The sequence below is a fragment of the Dromiciops gliroides genome, chromosome 1 (genome assembly GCF_019393635.1).
Source record: "Dromiciops gliroides isolate mDroGli1 chromosome 1, mDroGli1.pri, whole genome shotgun sequence".
Taxonomy (NCBI): Eukaryota; Metazoa; Chordata; class Mammalia; order Microbiotheria; family Microbiotheriidae; genus Dromiciops; species Dromiciops gliroides.
Window position 1 is genome coordinate 62,732,561 of NC_057861.1, and position 21,014 is coordinate 62,753,574.

General features: G+C 52.7%; 2 protein-coding genes across 4 annotated transcripts; both read left to right on the top strand.

Moving 5' to 3' along the window:
- The first annotated feature begins 864 nt into the window (after positions 1-864).
- HMG20B (high mobility group 20B) lies at positions 865-8,701 on the top strand. Of its 2 annotated transcripts, none has more exons than XM_043975229.1 (10): positions 865-934; positions 1,433-1,523; positions 2,995-3,121; positions 3,215-3,418; positions 4,131-4,251; positions 4,447-4,493; positions 4,780-4,852; positions 7,021-7,236; positions 7,433-7,565; positions 7,894-8,701. In XM_043975229.1, the coding sequence occupies exons 2-10, from the start codon at positions 1,486-1,488 to the stop codon at positions 7,904-7,906; spliced, it is 972 nt and encodes a 323-aa protein (XP_043831164.1). In that variant the 5' UTR covers positions 865-934; positions 1,433-1,485; the 3' UTR covers positions 7,907-8,701. The 2 variants fall into 2 exon arrangements, with proteins under 2 accessions (XP_043831164.1, XP_043831163.1); XM_043975228.1 differs by having other exon boundaries at positions 876-934; positions 1,416-1,523.
- A 972-nt stretch (positions 8,702-9,673) lies between these two features.
- On the top strand, positions 9,674-20,547 carry GIPC3 (GIPC PDZ domain containing family member 3). Of its 2 annotated transcripts, none has more exons than XM_043975184.1 (6): positions 9,674-9,917; positions 13,051-13,236; positions 15,553-15,733; positions 16,727-16,839; positions 17,026-17,120; positions 17,521-20,547. In XM_043975184.1, the coding sequence occupies exons 1-6, from the start codon at positions 9,681-9,683 to the stop codon at positions 20,435-20,437; spliced, it is 3,729 nt and encodes a 1,242-aa protein (XP_043831119.1). In that variant the 5' UTR covers positions 9,674-9,680; the 3' UTR covers positions 20,438-20,547. The 2 variants fall into 2 exon arrangements, with proteins under 2 accessions (XP_043831119.1, XP_043831127.1); XM_043975192.1 differs by having other exon boundaries at positions 17,026-17,107; positions 17,521-17,800.
- The last annotated feature ends 467 nt before the right edge of the window (positions 20,548-21,014 follow it).

Genomic DNA, 21,014 nt, shown 5'->3' on the forward strand with positions numbered 1-21,014 from the left:
TAACCTTGTCTGGCTGATCAGGTCCTGATCAATCCCTACACAATGCTTTATTAAGAGTCTGCTTTATCCGTACAAGGTACTTTGCAAGGAGTCAGCAACCCAAAGAATTCAAAACAGAGAGGTGCCAAGGACCTGAAGACCTACGGATGAGGACAAACTTCCTAACTAGAGATAGTTGTCCAAAAGTGAAAAAGACTGCCTGGGAAGGAAGCAGTGGGTTCTCCAGTCACTGGAGGTATTCAAGCCCAGACTATATGATGGGGAATGTTGTTCAGATACCAGTTTAACCAGATGCGTCCCCCTCATCCCCAACCCGGAGATTCTGGGGCTCGCTATCAGAGCTGGAAGCCTCATTTTACATATAGAGAAACAGACTCAAAGGAGCTGGGATTCTGAGGATCTCATAGCACGCTCTCGCCCTCTTTCTGGGATCATAGCTTTGACTCGCCAGACTCAGGTCTGGCCTCCCCGGCGGCTGCAGGGTGACCAGCAGGCTACTCGGGCGGAAGACTTCATTCCGTTACGCGGGCTTCTTAAGAGTGGACCCGAGGAGCCAGAGTACTCGGTCGGCCTCCTGCCCTTTAAGGAGACCCGCCCCTCACGGAGGCATTCTTCCCAGATTGGTCCGAATCTGGTCCGGCGCAGCCAAACTTGACGCACTTTTAACTTTACGCTCCACCGCCCAACCCGAAACCCCGCCCTCCTACAACCAATCCCTTAGCCGCTTTCCGGGTACTATTTACATGGCCCTGCCCCGCGCCAGTAACCGCGCCCAATCCCAGCGCTCGCGGCCCCGCTCATTAACACGGGAGCGTGAGTTGGGGGGCGGGGCCCCTTCCCTACCGGCGCTGGACCCGGGAGAGGCGGGGCGAGGGGCGGGGACAAGGGCGGTTGAGAGTCCGAACCCGAAGATCCAAGAAAGTTTGATCAGGAGGTAAAATCTGCCTCGGGACTCGGGGATCGGGGGCTATCGTGACCCCGGGGGGCTCGGGGGCGAAGCGATCGGGGCTGGGGAGCGGGGGGAGCCGGGAAGGCGGGCAGGATTCCCTCGCCGGGTGGGGGGGAGGAGATCCCCCAACAAAGGGTTCCACCGGGTCCCTCCCTTCCCTCCCGCTGCCCTGGGCTTGGAGGGGACCTGGGGGTACCCCCCAGAATCCAGCTGTGTGCCCCAGTCGCACCCTGTGAGATCCATCCCCCTCCCCCCTCCTCCAACCGTGGGGAGTTTCATCTCCCCGCCCCCAAGCCCCGCCCCCAGACGCGCTCCTCTGAGATCTCAAAGCGCTCGTGGATAATGAATGGTCTGTCTGGGCTAGGCGTTGGGGGAGATTATCTATCTAGCCCATTCTACAGAAGTGGAGACTGAGGCTCTGGGCTAGTGTCTCCCTCCCACTCTCCTACCCCACTTGCCGGAGTAGGCTTTATTGTCTTTCAGGTTCAGAGAGGGATTTCCCCGGCGGCGGCAGCTACGGGAGAGGGCTGTCGGTCATGTCCCAGAGCCCCAAGCAGCTAGTCCCAGGCTTCCTGTGAGTGACACCTCCCCCACCAAAGTTGGCGGATTTGTAGGATGCTCCCCCAGGGCCAGGCCCGGAGGGGTCCAGGGGTCGGGGTCCCTGGGAAGTCACAAGTCTCCAGAAGTCTTTGCTCCTCGGTCTGTGAGGAGGCTCTGCCAAGATTACCTCCTGAGATTGTCCCCGCCCCATTTACCTTCTAGCCATACTATGTCTCCTTTGTACAAAGCCATTTCCACGTTGTCTTCCCCATTAATCTCCTTGAAGGCAGTGTCTGTTTTTTACCATTCTTGGCATCCCAGTTCCTTTTTTTTTTTGGTGAGGCAATTAGGGTTAAGTGACTTTCCCAGGGTCACACAGCTAGTAAGTGTCAAGTGTCTGAGGTCAGATTTGAACTCAGGTCCTCCTGACTCCAGGGCCGGTGCTCTATCTACTGTGCCACCTAGCTGCCCCCCTTTTTTTTTTAGTTTTCAACATTTGTTTAGATAAGATTTCCAATTTCAAATTTTTCTCCCTCCCTCCCCCCTCCCTAGACAGCTGGTAATCTGATATAGGTTATATATGTGTGCATTTCTGCATTAGTCATGTTATAAGAGAAGAATCAGAGCAAAAAGGAAAAACCTCAAAAAAGAAAAACAACAGCACCAAAAACAAAAGAAATAGTATGATCCACTCAGCATCCATATTCCACAGTTCCTTTTTTTTTTTTCCTGTATTTGGAGAGCCTTTTCCATCATGAGTCCTTTGGAACTTTCTTGTACCATTGGATTGGTGAGAAGAATCTAGTCTATCACACGTAATGTTGATGATACTGTGTATAATGTTCTTCTGGTTCTGCTCATCTCACTCATCATCAGTTCATGCAAGTCCTTCCAGGTTTCTCTGAACTTCTGCTCATCGTTTCTTACAGCACAATAGAATTCCATTACATTCGTATACTTTAACTTGTTCAGCCATTCCCCAATTGATGGGCATCCCCTCAATTTCCGATTCCTTGCCACCACAAAGAGCAGTTATAAATATTTTTGTACATGTGGGTCCTTTTCCCTTTTTTACAATCTCTTTGGGAAAAAGACCCAAAAGTGGTATTGCTGGGTCAAAGGGTATGCACAACTTTATAGCCCTTTGGGCATAATTTCAAATTGCTCTCCAGAATGGTTGGATCAGTTCACAGTTCCACCAACAATGCATTAGTGTTCCAATTTTTCCACAGCTTCTCCAACATTTATTATTTTCCTTTTTTGTCATATTAGCCAATCTGATAGGTGTCAGGGCATTCCGATTCTTAGTAGTATTTGGCCCGTAGTAAACAGTTAATGAATGCTTCTTGTCCTGATGTGACTTGATTCCTCTGGTCCCCATTAGTTTCTACCCTGCACCCCCCTTCCCCACCTTTTCTCTCTAAGTAAAGGTGGGGATGGGGATGAGTGTGGGGCTCAGGGGAGGCTCTGTGGGAGCCCTGACAGATGGATGGCTTGGATTCCAGACCAAGCAACGGGAAGGTGCCTGGACAGCAGCAGCCGGGGAACCTTGCAGGGCTGGCTCCCGTGAAGCAGGAGAAAGTGGAGGGCCCTAGGGCCAGTGGCATGGAGAAAGGGCCCTCTGAAGAGGAGGTGAGTGTCTGAGGGATGTAGGTGAAGGGGCCCTGGCCTTCTGCCTTCTCCCCAAAGGTGACTCCCAGCCTTTCTCTTCTCTGTCCCCCCTAGCCTGTGAAGAAGCGAGGTTGGCCTAAGGGCAAAAAGAGGAAGAAGATTCTTCCCAATGGGCCAAAGGCACCTGTCACAGGTTACGTTCGATTCCTGAATGAGCGGCGGGAGCAGATCCGAACCTTGCATCCAGACCTGCCCTTCCCTGAGATCACCAAGATGCTGGGGGCTGAGTGGAGCAAGCTACAGCCCACAGACAAGCAGGTGGGCACTCAGAGATTCCTCCCTGGAAACTGGGAGTTTCCCAGAAGCCCCTGGAGCTGGCCAGCAAGCTCTTCCACATGGCCATAGCAATTTCTCCAGCAATTTTCAATTTTCTTCCTTCCTTCCTTCCTTCCTTCCTTCCTTCCTTCCTTCCTTCCTTCCTTCCTTCCTTCCTTCCTTCCTTCCTTCCTTCCTTCCTTCCTTCCTTTCCTTTTTTGAAGGGCAATGAGGGTTAAGTGACTTGCCCAGGGTCACACAGCTAGTAAGTATCAAGTGTCTGAGGCTGGATTTGAACTCAGGTCCTCCTGAATCCAGGGCCAGTGCTTTATCTACTGTGTCTCCTAGCTGCTCCCTCCAGCAATTTTCCATGTTGGATTCTTGGATCCTAGATCTAGAGCTGAAGAATACCTCAGAGACTGCTTAGTACAGTCTCCTCATTTTACAGATGAGGAAACTGAGGCCCTGGGAGGCAGAAGGACTTGTCTAAGGTCATGTACCCTGGGTAGGACTCAAAACACAGCCCCTTTATTCCAGAGTCAGATTTCCTTCTGCAGCAATGCCTCTACCTCCTCCTCCTCCTGTAGTGAATCTCAGTCAGGGGTCTTCCCTTCTAAGGACATCCAGCCCAAAGGGGATTCCCACCCTTTCCTCCTTCACTGTCCCTGTCTATGCCCCAGCAGCTGTCCCATTTGGTCCCCATCTCTGTCCCCAGCGCTACCTTGATGAGGCAGAGAGGGAGAAGCAGCAGTACATGAAGGAGCTTCGTGAATACCAGCAGTCCGAGGCCTACAAGATGTGTGCAGAGAAACTCCAGGAGAAGAAAGCCAAGAAAGGTGTGTGTGTGTTATATAGTATGTGTATGTGTGTGTATGGCATGTAGTATATGTGTCTGTATGTGTATGCGGGTATATGCACATGTACCTGTGTGTGGGTGTGTGTAGGGGTGGGGTTTTCCAGGAGGGACTGGGATGGGCTTTATTCCTTTTCCCACCCTCCAGGACCCTTACCTGCTTCTCCTTTCCCCTTAGAGGACCCAGGTGTTTCAGCCATGAACACTCTCCTGAATGGATACAAGGTGGGACCCTGGGACCTCTGAGGGTGGGGGCTCTGTCCCATGCTCCAGAGGAGGGAGGTTGGGGCCAGGGGAGATCTGGACAAGAGCTGCAGAGGTTTTGCTGCCGTGAGGGGAGGGGGAGTGGGGTTTGTGGCTTATGCCTTGTGGGCACCAGAAGAGGGCACTGCAGAGCTACGCTGACCCCAGAGTGGCCAGAAAGCTTGGGCGGGGCCTCCTGGGGCCAGCGAGAGGTCTCTTGTCTTCTCTGCCAACCACAGTAATGCTGTCTTCCTCCACCACCCTCCAGGGCGGGGACTTTGATGGCTTCTCTACCTTTGATGTCCCCATCTTCACTGAGGAATTCTTGGACCAGAACAAAGGTGAGGCATGCTCAGTGAGCCTCCTCCTCCTGCCCTCTCTGGGCCACTGTCAAGGTGACAGACAAAAGCCATAAGTTGTTGGGTGGGAGGAAGAGAATGGAGGAGGGAGTCAGGTCTGGAGTGTCCACCCTGACCAGAGCTGCCTTGTTTTGGGTGGGGGGGGGCGGGGTAATGAGGGTTAAGCGACTTGCCCAGGGTCACACAGGTAGGCCAGATTTGAACTCAGGTCTTCCTGAATCCAGGGCCGGTGCTTTATCCACTGCTCCACCTAGCTGCCCCCAGAGCTGCCCTTTTGACCTTGCTACACCCCATGTGGCTAGATGTTTGAGGGTTCACCAGAGCATGCCACCCAAAGCCTATGGGCTGGGGTGTGGGGACAGACCAGCTGGCAGGAGAGAACTGTCCATAATCGGTGAAAGAACCTAAAAGGAGGCAGGCAAAGGTTCATTCTTTTACTCTCGGTGACTTCCTGTATGCTCAGCCCTGTGCTTCATCCTAGAGGAAGGGGGCAGAGAAGGTCTCCCCCCTTCTCCCCCACCCCCAGCTGTCTGACTGGGGAAAGAACACACATGAGGAAACCCTGAGATCAGATGATCTGGGTTCAGTCCTGGCTTTGTCACTGGCATCTGTGTGACTGTCTGAGTCTCTTTTCCCATCTGCAAAATGGGAACAATATTTGTTCACACTGCAAGAGGAGTGAGGGGGTGAGAATCTCTGATGTGAGGCCTGGGTCAGGATTGAGAAGGCCTGGGTTCTAGTCCCACTCTGCACAGTGACCACGGGAAAATCCTTTAAACTCCCTGGGTCTGGGGCATTGACCAGGCTGTCTGAAGTCTCTTCCAGCCTCCATTCCCTCATCTGTGACCCAGGATACTTAACGCTACCAAAGTGGAACCTGCTTCTCCCTTCTTAACATAGCAATAAAGATTCTTGTAACGACCTTCCTTAGAAGATGAAGAGGGATCATGGAGACCAGACCAGATTTCGAGTCAGAAAATCTGGGTTCAAATCCTGGCTCGATCAGTCAACAGGCATTTATTAAATGCCTAATGTCAAGCCCTGGGAATACAAATACAAATATCTCTTCCCTGAAAGAGCTTACATTTTACTGGGGGATTCAGCATGTTCATAGATAAGTAGGTACAGGATAGTACAAAAATGCACAGATTTGGGGGGAGGAATCACCCGCAGCGGAGGGGAGCAGTAAAGGTTATTTGAAGGAGCAGTAAGCCATGGGTTCTAAGAGGGAGAACCTTCTAGGAATTGGGGGCGCATGTGCCCCAGGCACAGGGGAAGAGGAAGAGCGGGGCTTGCATATGGACCCAGGAGGCCTGAAATGAAGGGGTCTGAGGGAGGGGGAAGTCAGTCACAAGCGCTGTGGGATGTGAAGGGAAGGGAGCTCGCTTCCCATTAGACTTTAAGCTCCTCGAGGGCAGGGAGCTGTGTTGTGTTTCCTTTCTGTGTACCCGCAGCCATATCCATGCTTGTACTGACTGAGGCCAGGCAGTCTGGTAACAAGGAGTCACAGGGATCCTGAGCAGGGTCATGGGGCAGGCCGTGGTGGTTCCTTCCCCACGTAGCTGGGTAATGTTGACCTATTGGGCAAATCCTTTCATTTCCCTTCTTTGTGGCTGGACTTGCAATTGAGAGAGACCTGGGTTTAAACCCATCCTCTGGCATTTACCAGCTGCGTGACTGTTGGCGTGCCCCTTAACCTGTCGCTGCCTCAGTTTCTTTATCTGTTAAATGGGGATAAGAACTGTAGGCCCAACCCAGGTTATGGGCAGGGCTGCGTTGTACGGTATTTTTGTCTAGATGTTTTCTAATTACATTTTGATCTGGTTCAGGCTGCACTTGGGGGCTTGGATGAGTTGGAAGAGCAGGTGAAATAATAGCTGTCAAGTGGTCACCCAGCCTTAAATGTCTGTGTCAGTGTCAGTTCTTAGAAGTCTCACTCGCTGTGTAAGTTGAGTGTAATGGGTGCCATGGTCCCTGCTTGCTCTGGCCTAACCACAGGGTAGATTTTCGGGGCTCAAGGACAGGTGAGTGCGGGCTTCCTGCCGAGGCAAGCCCCTGAGCTGGGCCTCAGAGGACAGAGAGGTTTTGTCGTGGCTTTGGCTGGGCCCGGGGAGGGCCTGCAGGCTCTGAGAGGGCTTCCCATCTTCCAGCCAGGGAAGCAGAGCTCCGGCGCCTGAGGAAGATGAACGTGGCTTTCGAGGAGCAGAACGCGGTCCTCCAGCGTCACACGCAGAGCATGAGCAATGCCCGGGAGCGGCTGGAGCAGGAGGTGGCCAGGGAGGAGCGCCGGACCCTGGCCCTGCAGCAGCAGCTGCGAGCCGTCCGCCAGGCGCTTACGGCCAGCTTTGCTTCCTTGCCTGTGCCTGGTGAGCTCTCTCTCTCTGGGGGTTGAGCCTCCTGGCAGGTCCCACACCTGTGCAGTGCCCCGGACTAAACCCAGATTCCTGTCTTGGGGAATCCCGCTTCTACCTGCCAAGACACACCCCCATGGGGAGCAGGGGATGGGGAGTGGGGAACACATCTTTTCCAGGACCCTGGCATTCTCCCTTTTCCCCCCATCAGGCACTGGGGAAACCCCCACACTTAGTACCCTGGACTTCTATATGGCCAAGCTGCATGGGGCCATTGAAAGGGACCCCCTGCAGCACGAGAAGCTCATTGTGCGCATCAAGGAGATCCTGTCTCGAATAGCCAGGTAGGGGACCTATGGAGCAGGCCCAACTAGGGGCCTTGGTGGGGCCATTCCCCTGGGCACTCCTCCTCCCACCAGGGTGGAGCAGATTAGCTGGGTGGGATCCACCCAGAGGGGGCACATCTCTGGAACCTGCCTTATCTGACTACTGTGGAAACTGTGGAAGGGATGCCCCCTCCCTGCAAAGCCCAGGTCTGTTCTGAGGAGCTGAGCCTGATGGGTGGGCTTCATGAGGTCCCTCAGGATGGGGTGGGGTCTGGGCAGGGCTGGGGGGAGGGTGGCTCCTCCAACCGTCTTCCTGATGGACCCTTTTCTTCCTGTTCATCTTCAGTGAGCACTTGTGAGTAGTGGCCAGAGGAAGGGCCCCTGTGGATCCAGAGCCATCCTGGGGAAGAATCGGTCCCAGCAATCTAGTCTTGCCCCTTCCCCCCCCCCCCCCCCCCCAGCTCATTGGGCATCGCTCAGCCTTGGGCCACCCTGGAGCTTCTCCAGGGCCTGCCCAGCCCCACAGCTGAGGCAGGACCCAGGGCAAGGGGGTGGGGAGGTGCTTGCTGGGTTTGGGGGGGGGGCAGCCCCAGCCTCTGGATCCTCCTGCCTCCCCCTGCCTTCTCCAGGGCTCATGTCCCACCCCACCAGCCCCCAGGTTAATCTCAAAGCTCCTCTAGCCTTTTTTCCTTTCCCCTGAATGGGGCAGGGTCAAGAGAACGTGTGCCGTGTGTCACCCCCACAGCCCAGCGTAGGGGTGGTGCCCATCGAGCACCCATAACAGCATGGGCATAGACAGGACCCATGGCACATGCAGCCACTTCACACACATACCACAGGCGGGAGCTGGCTCGTCTCCACGTCCTCTCCCACACTTTCTCTTTCCCTCCCTCACACTGACTCTGCTCCCCTTCTGATAGCCCCTTCCCTCCCAGAATGGGGGATGGGGGAGGGGAGGGCCTGAGCCTCTCCTGGACCTAGGATTTCCAGTGGCTCCCCATGATCTACCAGATCAAGTCCTTCCCCAGGATCCCCTCCTCCGGTCTCTTCCCCAGCATACCTCCCCATTGTAGAGGGAGCCAGGCAGCCTTCCTGGAAGCAGCAGCTGTGACTACAGTCACCAACTTTTTAAATAAAAATCCACTCAGCTCAAATCTGTTTGTGGGTCTCTGTCTGGTGGGGTTGGTGGTGGTGGTGGTGGGTGGATGATAAAAGGGAAGAGCTCCCCTGGACCAACAGCCAGGTCCAATCTTGCACCTGGGCTGGTAGGCCCTGCTCTCTGAGGGGTTACATGCAGGCCTCGGGTGCTGTTTCTAGGCTGTGTCCTGGAGGCCTCCCAAAGGGCCCCGAAGGCCCCACCCTTACTGACCTGTCCCAGGACAGGTCTCATCTCAGCCCAGACAACCCTCTGCAGGGCTGGCCCCAGAATGATAGGACAGGCATTGCCTCCAGCCTCATCTGTCCCCCTAACTTGCATGATAAAATCTGGGCTGTCTCCCGAGAGGGAGGGAGTCAGGTAATGTCTTAGAGAAGGGGAAGCAGGCCCAGCTGCCCCATGGCAGTGGACAGAACCGAGCCTACTAGCTCCAGGTCCTGGGGCTCTCTTCCCTGTATGGTCTAGAATGAGGAAGTCTGGGAAGCCACGCTTGGTGGGCAGGCAGAACACCTGCCTAAATTCAGGGCCCTGGCCTGACTCTTGACCTTAGGGCCAGTCTCTCTGGGCCTCAGCTTCCTAGGCTAAAGGCAGCTGCTCCAGATGAGCTATAAACTGATAGTGATTCTGTGTGTGAAGAGTGGAGGGGACCCATTTGGTCCTTCCCCCTTGGGTGCCAACTGTCAAGGCCCCAGGAGAGGGAGCAGCTGTACCGAGCAGGGGAAGGTGCAGGGACACCTGGTCCCCCCTCCCCCCCCACCTGGGCCTTCACTGACTCCTCCCTCCCCAGGTGTCAGTTACCTGGGACCAGGATCAAGTTCCCTGTGTCCGCCGCTGTCCCCTGGGTTTGTGTTACAGGCCAGAGCTCGGCTGTCAGCCGGAGGAGGCGGGGGCGGCCAGGGGAAGGGGGGGAAGGAAGCAGCCCGGATCCGGCCGGCGCCGTCGGACGCTTGGGGCCCCCTGTGTGGCTGGGCAAGCCCATGGAGAGTGGAGGGGCCCGGGAGGCACAGGGGGCCCAGCCCTCTGCCCCCCGGCCACCCCCTCCCTCACCTGCTGAGCAGGCAGCCCCGGTCCCCAGTGCCCCTCGCATCCGGCCCCGACTGGTGTTCCACACCCAGCTGGCTCACGGCAGTCCCACGGGCAAGATCGAGGGCTTCACCAATGTCCGGGAGCTGTATGCCAAGATTGCTGAGGCCTTCGGCATCTCCCCCACTGAGGTGAGCTGATCCCACAGCCCAGTCTTTGGACCCCAGGCTGGGGTGGTGGGTCCCACATGTGTGTGGTGTAGGGGAAAGAGCCCGGGGACTCCTAACCTTGGTCCTTACTAGCTGGGAGCAAGTGAGTCATTTCTCTCTGTCCTTCAGTTTTCCCATCTGTTCAATGGGGATAGTCATGAAAAATAGGTCAGAGTTGTAAGCTCTTTGTGAGCAGAGATCATTTCATTCATTGTATGTGGATTCTGACAGTGCAGCATCTAGCACATAGTAGGTGCTTAATAAATATTCGTTGATTGATTGATTTCAACCTCTTTACCTGTGCTGTGTGACCTTGGATAAGTCTGTTAACCCTTTTGATCCCTTCCAGTTGTACTACCCACCTGTTAGGCTCAGAAGAGATCAGGTATGGCAAATGCTTTGACAACTGAACTGCTAACGCTAACGCTAACAACAGACAGCAATTATATAGCACTTAGGATGTTTGTAAAGTGATCTTACTTTGACCCCCATTGATTAACTCAGTGTCTGGTACACACAGCAGGGGCTTCATAAATGTTGATTGATCCTCACAACAACCCTGGGAGGCGGTGGTTGTTGTTCAGTCATGTCTGACTCTGCATGACCCCATTTGGGGTTTTCTTGGCAAAGATGTTGGGATAGTTTCCTATTTCCTTCTCCAGCTGATTTTACAGATGAGGAAACTGAGGCAAACAGGGTGAAGTGACTTACCCAGGGTCACACAGCTAGTGTCTGAAACTGGATTTGAATTCAGGTATTCCTGACTCCAGGCCCCTCTATTATTCCCATTTTACAGATGAAGAAATAGAATGAGAGGTTAAATGACTTGTCCAGGGTCTCACAGTAAGTGCCTGAGATAGGATTTTAAGTTAGGTCTTCCTCTTTCCAGGTCCAGTGCTCTATCCGATTAGCTGAGCTGAGCTGAGCTTTAGCAATCTTTGTTCCTACAGAAGGGCGACTGACTAACATTGGCTATAAGTTACCTGTTGATGCCCAGATTCCGAGGGCCGACTACAGGGGAGCCAGGGCATCTCTAACAGGGTGGCAAAGTATCCCAGAGGAAGGGAGAGGCATGATTTTAGCTTTGAGATAGGGGCTCGAGGACACCTAGCCACCAGATCTTGGGACAGGGAAGATTCAGAAAAGAGCAAGCTGGAGGGGGTGGGGTGGGAGATGGGTCCTGAATAAAGCCAGTAGGATGCACTCAGAACTCTAGGCTGTGAGGAAGAGGAAGAGAGGCTGCAAGGAGTCTCTGGAACCGAGTGCTTGGGCTGAGGCAAAGGAGGCTGGATCCCTGGACTCTGTACTGTCCCCTCCCCCACCCCTCCAGCTGATCCTGAGACTTTGCATTTGGCCTGAGGACTTTATTTGCTATAAACTTCCCCTGATTGCTGACTATCGTTTGACCAAAGTCATAAAACTTCTGGCTTCAAAGGAAACTGACTTCATAAGGTCAGAGGTTCCATCCAGGGCCCTTTGATATAAAGACTCCGGAAACAACTTCTGTACTCAAAGTTCTGAGGATATGCCCCAGTCCCTAAATTGTCCCCCTTTGTGCTGCCACCATAACTGGACACCTTAGCTCAGCATCTGCTGCCACCTTCTCTGTCTCCAAACACTCCAGGCCACAAGAGTGTGTTTTCTAGATTCTGGTCAAGATCAGGAGATGTAGCTTCTTTTTCCCATTCTGTTATTACTGGACAATTCTCTTCAACTCTCCCAGCCTCAGTTTCCTCCCCTGTAAAACGAGCAAGTTGGATTCAGATGGGCTCCTTGCTGACTCTAAGTCTCCCATCCTATGCCCTGATGCAAATAGATGCTGCTGATTCAGAAATAACACAGGGGAAAAGTCCCCAAGTGGGAGAGAGAGAGAGAGGGAGGGAATGCTTATTAATTTATTAATCACCTACTATGTGCCAGGCATTGTGCTCCTTTTCTACACTTTTACAAATATTCTCTCATTCGATCCTCACAACAAACCTGGGAGGTAGGGGCGCTTATCATTTCCATTTTACAGTAGAGGAAACTGAGGTTAAGTGACTTGCCCAGGGTCCCACAGCTAATAAATTTTTGAGGACAGATTTAAACTCAGGTCTTCCTGACTCCAGGCCCAGCACTCTATTCACTGTACCACTTAGCTACCTCTATGTCCCCCATCTTGGTGACCCTGTGTGGTCAGAAGCATAATGGGTAGAGATGGCATTTGGAAGCCTTTTGGTGGACACTCTAAGGAACAGCAGACCATCGTGGAGAAGAGAAAGGGCATTCCTAAATGTAGTTGTTAAAATTCCTTGGGGGACCCAGAGCACTGTGGACTATCGCCAGGTGGTGTGAGGCGATGTGGGTTCTAGTATGGGCTCTGCAAGTGGCTTGCTGTGTGACCACCGGCAAGTCACTTCCTTTGTCTGGGAATTACTTTTTCCATTTGTTAAATGGAAATGATAACACCTGCTCTGTATCTCCCAGTGAGTAGATCACTTAGACCCCTGAAATCCTAGAACACCAGAGGAGCCAGAGGGACCTTGGAGAACAAAAACGTAGGATGTCAACTGGAACGGATTCAGGACATGGACTTTCAGAGCTGGGAGGGCCATGAGAACCCAGTAGGTCAAGGAAGAACCTTAGGGCATAGAATGACAGAGGTGGAGGTGTCCTTGGCATATAGAATGTCAGAGCAGGGAGGAGCCTTAGAATTTAGGATGTCTGAGTTAGAAGAACTTAGCCCAGGGAGTGTCAGAACTGAGGGGGATCTTAGAACATCAACTAATAGAACAGGAAAGCGTCTTCGAGAGAGTCTTTAGAACACAGAATGATAGAACAGGGAAGGGCCTTAGAGAGATTTCATATGTTCTAAGGATTTTCTCTAAGGCCCTTCCCTGTTCTATCATTCTGTGTTCTAAGGACTCTCTATTTGGAAAGAAGGGGCATCTAACTCAGCATACTGAGAGCGGAAGAATGTAAAGCACTTGTCTAGTCTTCTGACAGGATTGAATTCCAACGGGATTGAACATTTGCCTAGGTTACTCTGGGATGGGGCCGGCTGGGGAGTGAAGGCTGGAGTTCTCCCAATAACCATGTGGCTTCCTCTCTCCCCATTTCCTTGGTGGGGAGGCAGATTCTGTTTTGCACTCTTAACAGTCACAAGGTGGACATGCAGAAGCTGCTGGGGGGCCAGATTGGACTGGAGGACTTTATTTTTGCCCATGTACGTGGTGAGACCAAGGAGGTGGAGGTCACAAAGACAGAGGATGCACTGGGCCTTACCATCACAGACAACGGGGCAGGCTATGCCTTCATCAAGGTATTGGGGACTGGACAACAGAAAGAGCAGTGGGTTGGAAGTCAGGAACACTGGGTTCTTGGGTGAGCTGGGGTGAGTGTCTTTCCCTTTCTGGGCCTGTTGGTAAAAATGGGCTTCTCTGTAAAATGAAGAGGTTGGCTTGAATGGTTCCTAAGGCCCATTTCACTGATCTAAAGTCTCTTTGAATGCTGACATTTTATGTTATATTCTCTCTCTCTTTTTTTTTTTTTAAAGTGAGGCAATTGGGGTTAAGTCACTTGCCCAGGGTCACACAGCTAGTAAGTGTTAAGTGTCTAAGGCTGGATTTGAACTCAGGTACTCCTGACTCCAGGGCCAGTGCTCTATCCACTGCACCACCTAACTGCCCCTTTATGTTATATTCTAAGGGCCCTTTCAATTCTGATATTCTAGGTTTGGGATCTTCCCCATTCCCTATAACCTCCTGACCCTCACCCTCCACCTCCCCCCTTTCAGTTTCACCCCACACACCATGTTGTCAGGGCATGAGATACTCATTCAGAGGCTAGGTGTGAAATGATCTTGTTGGCCTTGCTCCTTACCTCCACAAAAAAAGCCTGGATGCATTTGCATAATGTTACAGGGGGTCCTGTACACTTTTTGGATGTTTACTCTGAATCAAGGGTCCCTAACCTCTTTTTCTGGACCTCTTTGACAATCTTTTTTTCTTTTTTTTTTTCTTTTCTTTCTTTTTTTTTTTTAGTGAGGCAATTGGGGTTAAGTGACTTGCCCAGGGTCACACAGCTAGTAAGTGTTAAGTGTCTGAGGCCAGATTTGAACTCAGGTCCTGAATCCAGGGCCGGTGCTCTATCCACTGTGCCACCTAGCTGTTCCGCCCCGCCCTTTGACAATCTAATGAAGCCTGTGCCAGGAGTATGTTGGAGCCAACTCTAACCAGCTTGCTGAGCCTATTGTTAAATTTTCAGTGTGATTTACTTATACCTCAGAAATCCACAAATGTTACAGATTGGTGCTTAATTTTGTCCTTTGTTGGATTGCCCAGATTTAAGAAAGTGATGGAGAAAATGTTAAAGATGCAAATTAAACTTAAAAGTGTATTGTGTAAACTCGCCCCCCCCCCAACCCCCCCACTTTATGGCCCCCTTCTCAGAATAATTTTTGTGTGTGTATGGGAGGGGGGGCAATGAGGGTTAAGTGACTTGCCCAGGGTCACACAGCTAGTAAGTGTCAAGTGTCTGAGGCTGGATTTGAACTCAGGTCCTCCTGACTCCAGGGCTGGTGCTTTATCCACTGCACCACCTAGCTGCCCTGCAGAATAATATTTTTAAGTAATTGAAGGAAATGCTAAATTTCAGTTACAGGTTAAAAATAAAGAGGTCTTTTTCCTCCCATCCAAGTTCATGGACACAGTCCTTGTCCTCAAAATTATTACATTCTACTGGGGATAGATGAGCTTCTAGTTCTACAGTTGGAGTCTGGCTTCCCTAAACTGCAGGGCTCTGAGACTTTTTAGAGAGAATGGAATTATAACAGTGGGAGAGTTTTAGAAGGGGGAGAACTGGAAGCATAGGGAAAGGAGTGTGAACTTGAAACCTGGGCCCCACATATTGAAATCTGGGAAAGAGGCAAGAACAGGGGGCAGCTAGGTGGCGCAGTGGATAAAGCACTGGTCTTGGATTCAGGAAGACCTGACACTTGACACTAGCTGTGTGACCCTAGGCAAGTCACTTAACCTTCATTGCCCTGCCCCCCCAAAAAAAATTAAAAAAAGAGGCAAGAACAGGAGGAAATCTGGTCCTTAGTTCCCAGGGGTCCTTAGCCAGTCTGAGGGAGATTTGGCCAGGGGAAAGATTTGCTTGGCAACTAAGTGCTTTGAGATCCCTCCCAAGGGGAAAGTGTGTTAACTAAAAGTGTAAAGATCCCTCACCCGTCATATATTTAGAGATCCCCTAAAGTCTTCATCCCTAAAGAGGGATGCCTGGTTGGCCTGAATGCTTAGAGATCCCTTGGCCCCAGAGTGATGTTCTCAATCATTGAGCACTCTTCTCTGGGGAGTTATAACTGGTCATTAGACAGGCAGAAAAATATGTTATTTTCAAGTGAGATTAGTTTGTCCTCTGAGTGCTTAGAGATCCTTAGTCTCCAAGGAAATGTGTTTGGCTCTACAAGTGTTTAGAGATCACTGAACCAGGGGTTGGAAGAGGGTGGAGTGCGTGCTCAGAAACCCTTTGGGTCAGATGTTGGAGCTGGATACTCGGACTCAGGGGCTAGAAGGTGAGTGGGAAGAGGCGGTGGGGAACCTTTCCTGATGCCCTTTTACCACTGTTCTTCTCCCAGAGGATCAAGGAAGGAAGCATCATTAACCGGATTGAGGCGGTGTGCGTGGGCGACAGCATAGAGGCCATCAATGATCAGACCATTGTGGGCTGCCGACACTATGAGGTGGCCAAGATGCTCCGGGAGCTGCCCAAGGCTCAGCCCTTCACCCTGAGGCTGGTGCAGCCCAAAAGGGCCTTTGGTGAGGCTGCTAGCTCATGTGGGAAGGGCTTCTGGAACAGGCCAGAGAGAACTAGGAAAGGAAGCAAGTTCTAGAGCAGCTGTCTTGTTCTAACAGCAACAGAGGGAGGGGTTTGGGGACTAATAATAATAATAATAATAATAATAATAATAATAATAATAATAATAATAATAATAATAATAAGCCCAATTCCTCAGGGATCCTAGATGTCCTCAGCAGGGCTCTTCCCTATGAGGATAGGTCTTGACCCTTGCAGGCTTCAGTAAATTGCCTTCATGATTTGTGGTGGCTTCATTTCCTCATGGCTCCTTGTCTGCTGATGAAGCTTTGTTTGGCTCACAATCCAGTCACCTCTTTGTCTTGGCAAGACCTGTCAGAATTTGTGCCCCATCGACATATTCTTCAAGAGCCCAGGGTCCCCTTTTCACCAAGGAGGACCTGAGTGGAAGAGCAGTATGCTTCCTAAGGGAGGGGTTCTCAAAGGCTCTGCTAATGGAACTCAAGCTGGAGAGATGACTGGGTCCTACCAAGAATGGGTTAGGGGGTTAGCTCTATATGTGCTGTCTGAAGACTGACTTAGGGAAGTATGGACACACTTATCTCTAGAAAGTTGGCCAGGAGATGAAGACTCTGTGGAAGGAAGTTTAGGTAGGAGTTCTGGAAGTGTTCTGGAAGAAGGACTTTCTAGATAAAGGGCCAATGGAAGGCCCTATTTATGGAGTAGGATTTCTGGAACCACTATGTCTCTTACGGGGGGCAGGAGGCTGTCTGCTGCCCATGGGACAGAGCTCTGGAATGACTGAGTTCTAGAGCTGCCTATGAGGCAAGGATCTGGAACCACAATGGGTTCTAGAAAACATCAGCTACAGGCTTCTTAAGTACTTGCAAGGAAGGGGTTCTAGACTTATTCTACTCAGGGCAGGTGCTCTAGAGAGCACTAGTATTGGCTGTAGAGTCTTTATTCCCCTCTCTTTCCTACATCATGTCTTTTAGATATGATCGGCCAGAGGACCAGGAGCAGCAAGTGCCCCGGGGAGGGGAAGGTGACCAGTGGGAAGGAGACTCTTCGCCTCCGGGCCCGGGGTTCTGCCACAGTGGAGGAGGTGGTGAGTAGGGTGGGGAGGGAGAGAAGAAGAAGCCCAGGTTCCTGGAGGGTCCCCTAATGGGCCCAAGATGAGGTGGATGCTGAGTTGGGAGGGAAGGGTATGGTTGGATCTAAGGATTATGATACTCCCCACCTTGCCTGACCCAGGGGCCAAATCTTTGACCCCACCCCCTCCCTCCTGCCCCAGCCCAGTGAGTTTGAGGAGGAGGCTGCCCGAAGGGTGGATGACCTGTTGGAGAGTTACATGGGCATCCGGGATCCAGACCTGGGTAAGGGGCCAGGGTAAGCCTGTGGGGACCCTGGGGAGGGACAGGGGCTGAGGGAGACAGAGGGTAGGGGGAGAGGCCAACGGAGCTGGGGGAGAGCAGGAAATGGAAGGGGAAATGGGGGAGGTAGTGAGAGGGCTAGAGAGATATTGGGGGAGAAGGAATGGGAGGGTTCCAGGATGTTGGGGGGTGGGGCAGAAGGAAGACATTAGCTGAAGTCTGGAGCCAGGGGAAGGTGGTAGATAGATTTGGGATGGGAGAGTGGGACTGGATGGAGATGAAGGAAGAAACGGATCAGAGGGGAGGGGCCAAGGATACAGGACACAGAATAGGGAGGAGAAAACAAGTAAAGAGATAGGAAGGATGGGAGAGGGGGTCCTCGGCTCCCGGTTTCATCTCCCTCTACCTTTACCCAGCCTCAACTCTGGTGGAGACATCCAAAGAAACTCAGAGCGCTCAGGAGTTTGCGCGAGGCTTGGACTCCGTCTTGGGCGAGTTTGCCTTCCCCGACGAATTTGTGGTGGAAGTGTGGGCAGCGATAGGAGAGGCCAAGGAAGCCTGCGGCTAGGCAGGTCTCTGGCCCAGAACCCTGGAACCCAGGTCGGCCCCGAAACCCCAGTGCGGCCCCCGCCTGTTAGGCCCCGGCCCAAGACCCCCAGCTTAGTCCCCCAGCCCCAGGCACCAGCGCAGGCTTCGAAAGCTGGTCCCCAGAAGTCAGCTCCGCCTCAGTGCAGCTATCAGAAGCTAGGCCAGGCTTCTGATACACCCAAGCAAGCTCAGTCCTGTGGCCACCGAAAGCCAGCCCAGCCCTCTGGTCCACAGAAGATGGCCCAGATCCCTGGCTCCCAGAGGCCATCCCAGTCCTCTGAAGCCTACAAACAAGTTCAGTGTCCTGGCTCTCAGAAGCCTTCCCAAGGCTCCAGCTCCCCCAGGTTAGCCCGAGGAACCTGCTCCCAGAGGATGGTACAGGCTTCTGAGCCCTCCAGACAGGTTCAAGGTTCTGGTCCTCAGAAGTCAGCCCAACCTTCTGACCCCACAAAGCAGGCTCCATCCTCTGACCTCCATGAGCCAGCCTTGCCCTCAGGGTCCTCAAAAGAGAGCTGGCCTTCTGAGCCCCCCAGACAGGCTCAGGGCTCCGACTCAGATCCCTATAATCTGGTCCAAACCTCTGAACCCTCCCAAGAGGCTCAGTGTTCTGGCCCTCAAAAACCAGCTCAGTGTTCTGACTCCCCAAAAGAGGCTCAGTTCTCTAGCCTCCTGAAGTCAGCTCAGACCTCTGTTCCCCCAAAACAGGCTCAGTGCTTTAACCCTCAGAAGCTGGATAGGACCCTAGACCCCCATAAATTAGCACAGCCAGCTGAACCCCCCAAACAGACCCAGCACTCTGCCCCCCCAAAGTTGGCCCAGATGACTAACTCCTCAAAACAAGCTCAATCATCTGGACCCCAGAAGTTAGACCAGGCCTATGACCCCCCAAAACAGGTTCAGTTTTCTGGTCCCCAAAATGTGGCCCAGCCCTCTGATTTCTCAAAACAGGTTCATTTCTCTGGTCTGGTAAAGGCTGCTCAACTGTCTGATCCCCTAAAACAGGCTCAATTCTCTGAACCCCAGAAGTCAGCCCAGTCTTCTGACCCTTCAAAACAGGTCCAGCGCTCTGCTCCCCAGAAGTTGGCTCAGCTATCTGATCCCTCAAAACAGGCTCGGTTTTCTGGCCCCCAAAAGGTGGCTCAGCCATCTGATCCCCCCAAACAGCCTCAATTCTCTGGCCCTCAGAAATTAGCACAGCTATCTGACCCCCCAAAGCAGACCCAGCACTCTGTCCCTCCAAAGTTGGCTCAGACCACCGATCCCTCAAAACAGGGTCAATTCTATGGTCCCCAGAAGCCAGCCCAGACTTCTGACCCTCTAAAACAATGCCAGGACTCTACCTCCCAGAAGTTAGCTCAGTCTTTGGACCCCCCAAAACAGGCTCAGTTCTCTGGCTTCCAGAAGCCTGCTGAACCTTCTGGTCCCTCAAAACAGGTTCAATTCTCTGGTCCCCAGAGGTTGACTCAGCCTTTGGATCCCCCAAAACAGGCTCAATTCTCTGGCCCCCAGAAGCAAACTGTGCTCTCTGACTCCACAAAACATGCTCAGTGCTCTGGCCCTCAGAAATCAGCTCAGCCCTCTGACCCCCCAATACAGGTTCAATTCTCTGCTCCTCAGAAGTTGGCTCAGCCCTCTGACCCCCCAATACAGGCTCAATTCTCTGCTCCTCAGAAGTTGGCTCAGCCCTCTGACCCCCCAATACAGTCTCAATTCTCTCCTCCCCAGAATTCTGCTCAGCCCTCTAGTCCCCCAAAACAGATTCAATTTGCTCCCCAGAAGCCAGTCCAATCTTCTGACCCCAAACAGGACCAGCATTCTACCCTCCAGAAACTGGCTCAGCTCTCTGATCCCCCCAAACAAACTCAGTTTTCTCTTCCCCAGAAGCCAGCTCAGCCCTCTGTCCCCCACAAACAGGCTCAATTCTCTGGCTCCCAGAAGCCAACACAGCCCCCTGACTCCCTAAAATATGCTCATTGCTCTGGTCTTCAGAAATTAGCCCAGCCTTCTGACCCAAAACAGGATCAGAAATTGGCTCAGCTCTCTGATCCCCCCAAACAGGCTCAGATTTCTGTCCTCCAGAAGTCAGCTCAGCCCTCTGGCCCCCTAAAGCAGGTTCAATTTTCTAGCCCCCCAAAGCTAGCTCAGCTCTCCGACCCCACAAAACAGGTTCCGTGCACTGGCCCTCAGAAGCTAATTGACACCCCAAACTCCCAGAAATCAGCACAGCCATCTGACCCTCCAAAGCAAGCTCAGGGTTCTGATCCTCAGAAATTAGCTGCAACCAATGAGTCCCAGATGCCAGCTCCCAAACAGGTTCTGAGTTCTGGACCCCAGAAGCCAGCCCAAATCGTTAGCCCTCTGAAATTGGCCCAAGGTCCCAGCCCTCAGCTACAGGCCTCTGGACAAGGCCCCTCCAACCTGGGCCCCAGACCCCGGCCCAGTTCCCCCCACAACCCCACGGTCCCCATCCCCCCAACCCGAGATCCTCCACCTTATCCTCCTTCAGGGCCCCCCAAATCGCACTCTGGGATCCGGGGGGCCACCCCTACTCCTCAGGGGTCCCTTCCTGATCAGGGTGGGCTGTCACAAACCCCTCCCCAGGGTGGTTCTATTCTTCTTACCCAGAGTGCCTGGGTCCCAGGGAGCTGGGGCCAGGGCCCAGGAGGAGACATCGGAATCCAGTGGAGCCGGGGGGGCCAGATGGAAACAGGGGGTTCAGTTTCCTCTAGCTCTGGCCTCTGCTGAGTCTGACTCAGAGACCCGTAAGGAGATCCAGAACTGGGGAGAGGGAGCATCTAGGGCCATCCCCAGGGCTCAGTCAGTTCCTTCTGCCTGTATCTTGAGGCATGTGGAGATTAAAGGCAATTCCTATGTCTGCATGTGTCCTTACTGACTAAAGGAAGAAGGCTGGTGGGTAGTTGGGGGTGGATTGGGGTATGGGTATGGGTGGGTACTTTCCAGGGGCTTTCCCTGGAAAAAATAGAGAAAGCTGGTTTCTGGTTCTGGCTCTGCCTGCAACTCACTGGGTGACATTAGGCGAGTCACTGTGTCTCTCTGAGACTCAGTTTCCCCATCTGTAAAATGAAGGTGTTGGTTTCCATGATCCTGTCCAGCTCCCGGATTCTTGGTTCTACAGTGCAAGCAAGGTCCCTTTCCTGCTTTGACATTCTATGCTTCTGTGACCTTGAGGGTCTCTCTCCCTACCTTGGATTTGTCTCTTCATCTATAAAACGAGGCTAGTTGGGCCACAAGGGCCCATGAGGGTCTTCAGAACCTGCCCCTCTTTTCCTTCCATTCAAAGCAGGGATCATGAAAATGAGCT

Coding starts and splice junctions, on each gene's coding strand:
- HMG20B (XM_043975229.1), top strand. CDS start 1,486: ATGTCCCAGAGCCCCAAGCAGCTAGTCCCAGGCTTCCT. Junction 4,252..4,446: donor GGAGAAGAAAGCCAAGAAAG/GTGTGTGTGTGT, acceptor CTTTCCCCTTAG/AGGACCCAGGTGTTTCAGCC. Junction 7,237..7,432: donor TGCTTCCTTGCCTGTGCCTG/GTGAGCTCTCTC, acceptor TCCCCCCATCAG/GCACTGGGGAAACCCCCACA.
- GIPC3 (XM_043975184.1), top strand. CDS start 9,681: ATGGAGAGTGGAGGGGCCCGGGAGGCACAGGGGGCCCAGCCCTCTGCC. Junction 9,918..13,050: donor TCGGCATCTCCCCCACTGAG/GTGAGCTGATCC, acceptor GTGGGGAGGCAG/ATTCTGTTTTGCACTCTTAA. Junction 16,840..17,025: donor CTGCCACAGTGGAGGAGGTG/GTGAGTAGGGTG, acceptor CTCCTGCCCCAG/CCCAGTGAGTTTGAGGAGGA.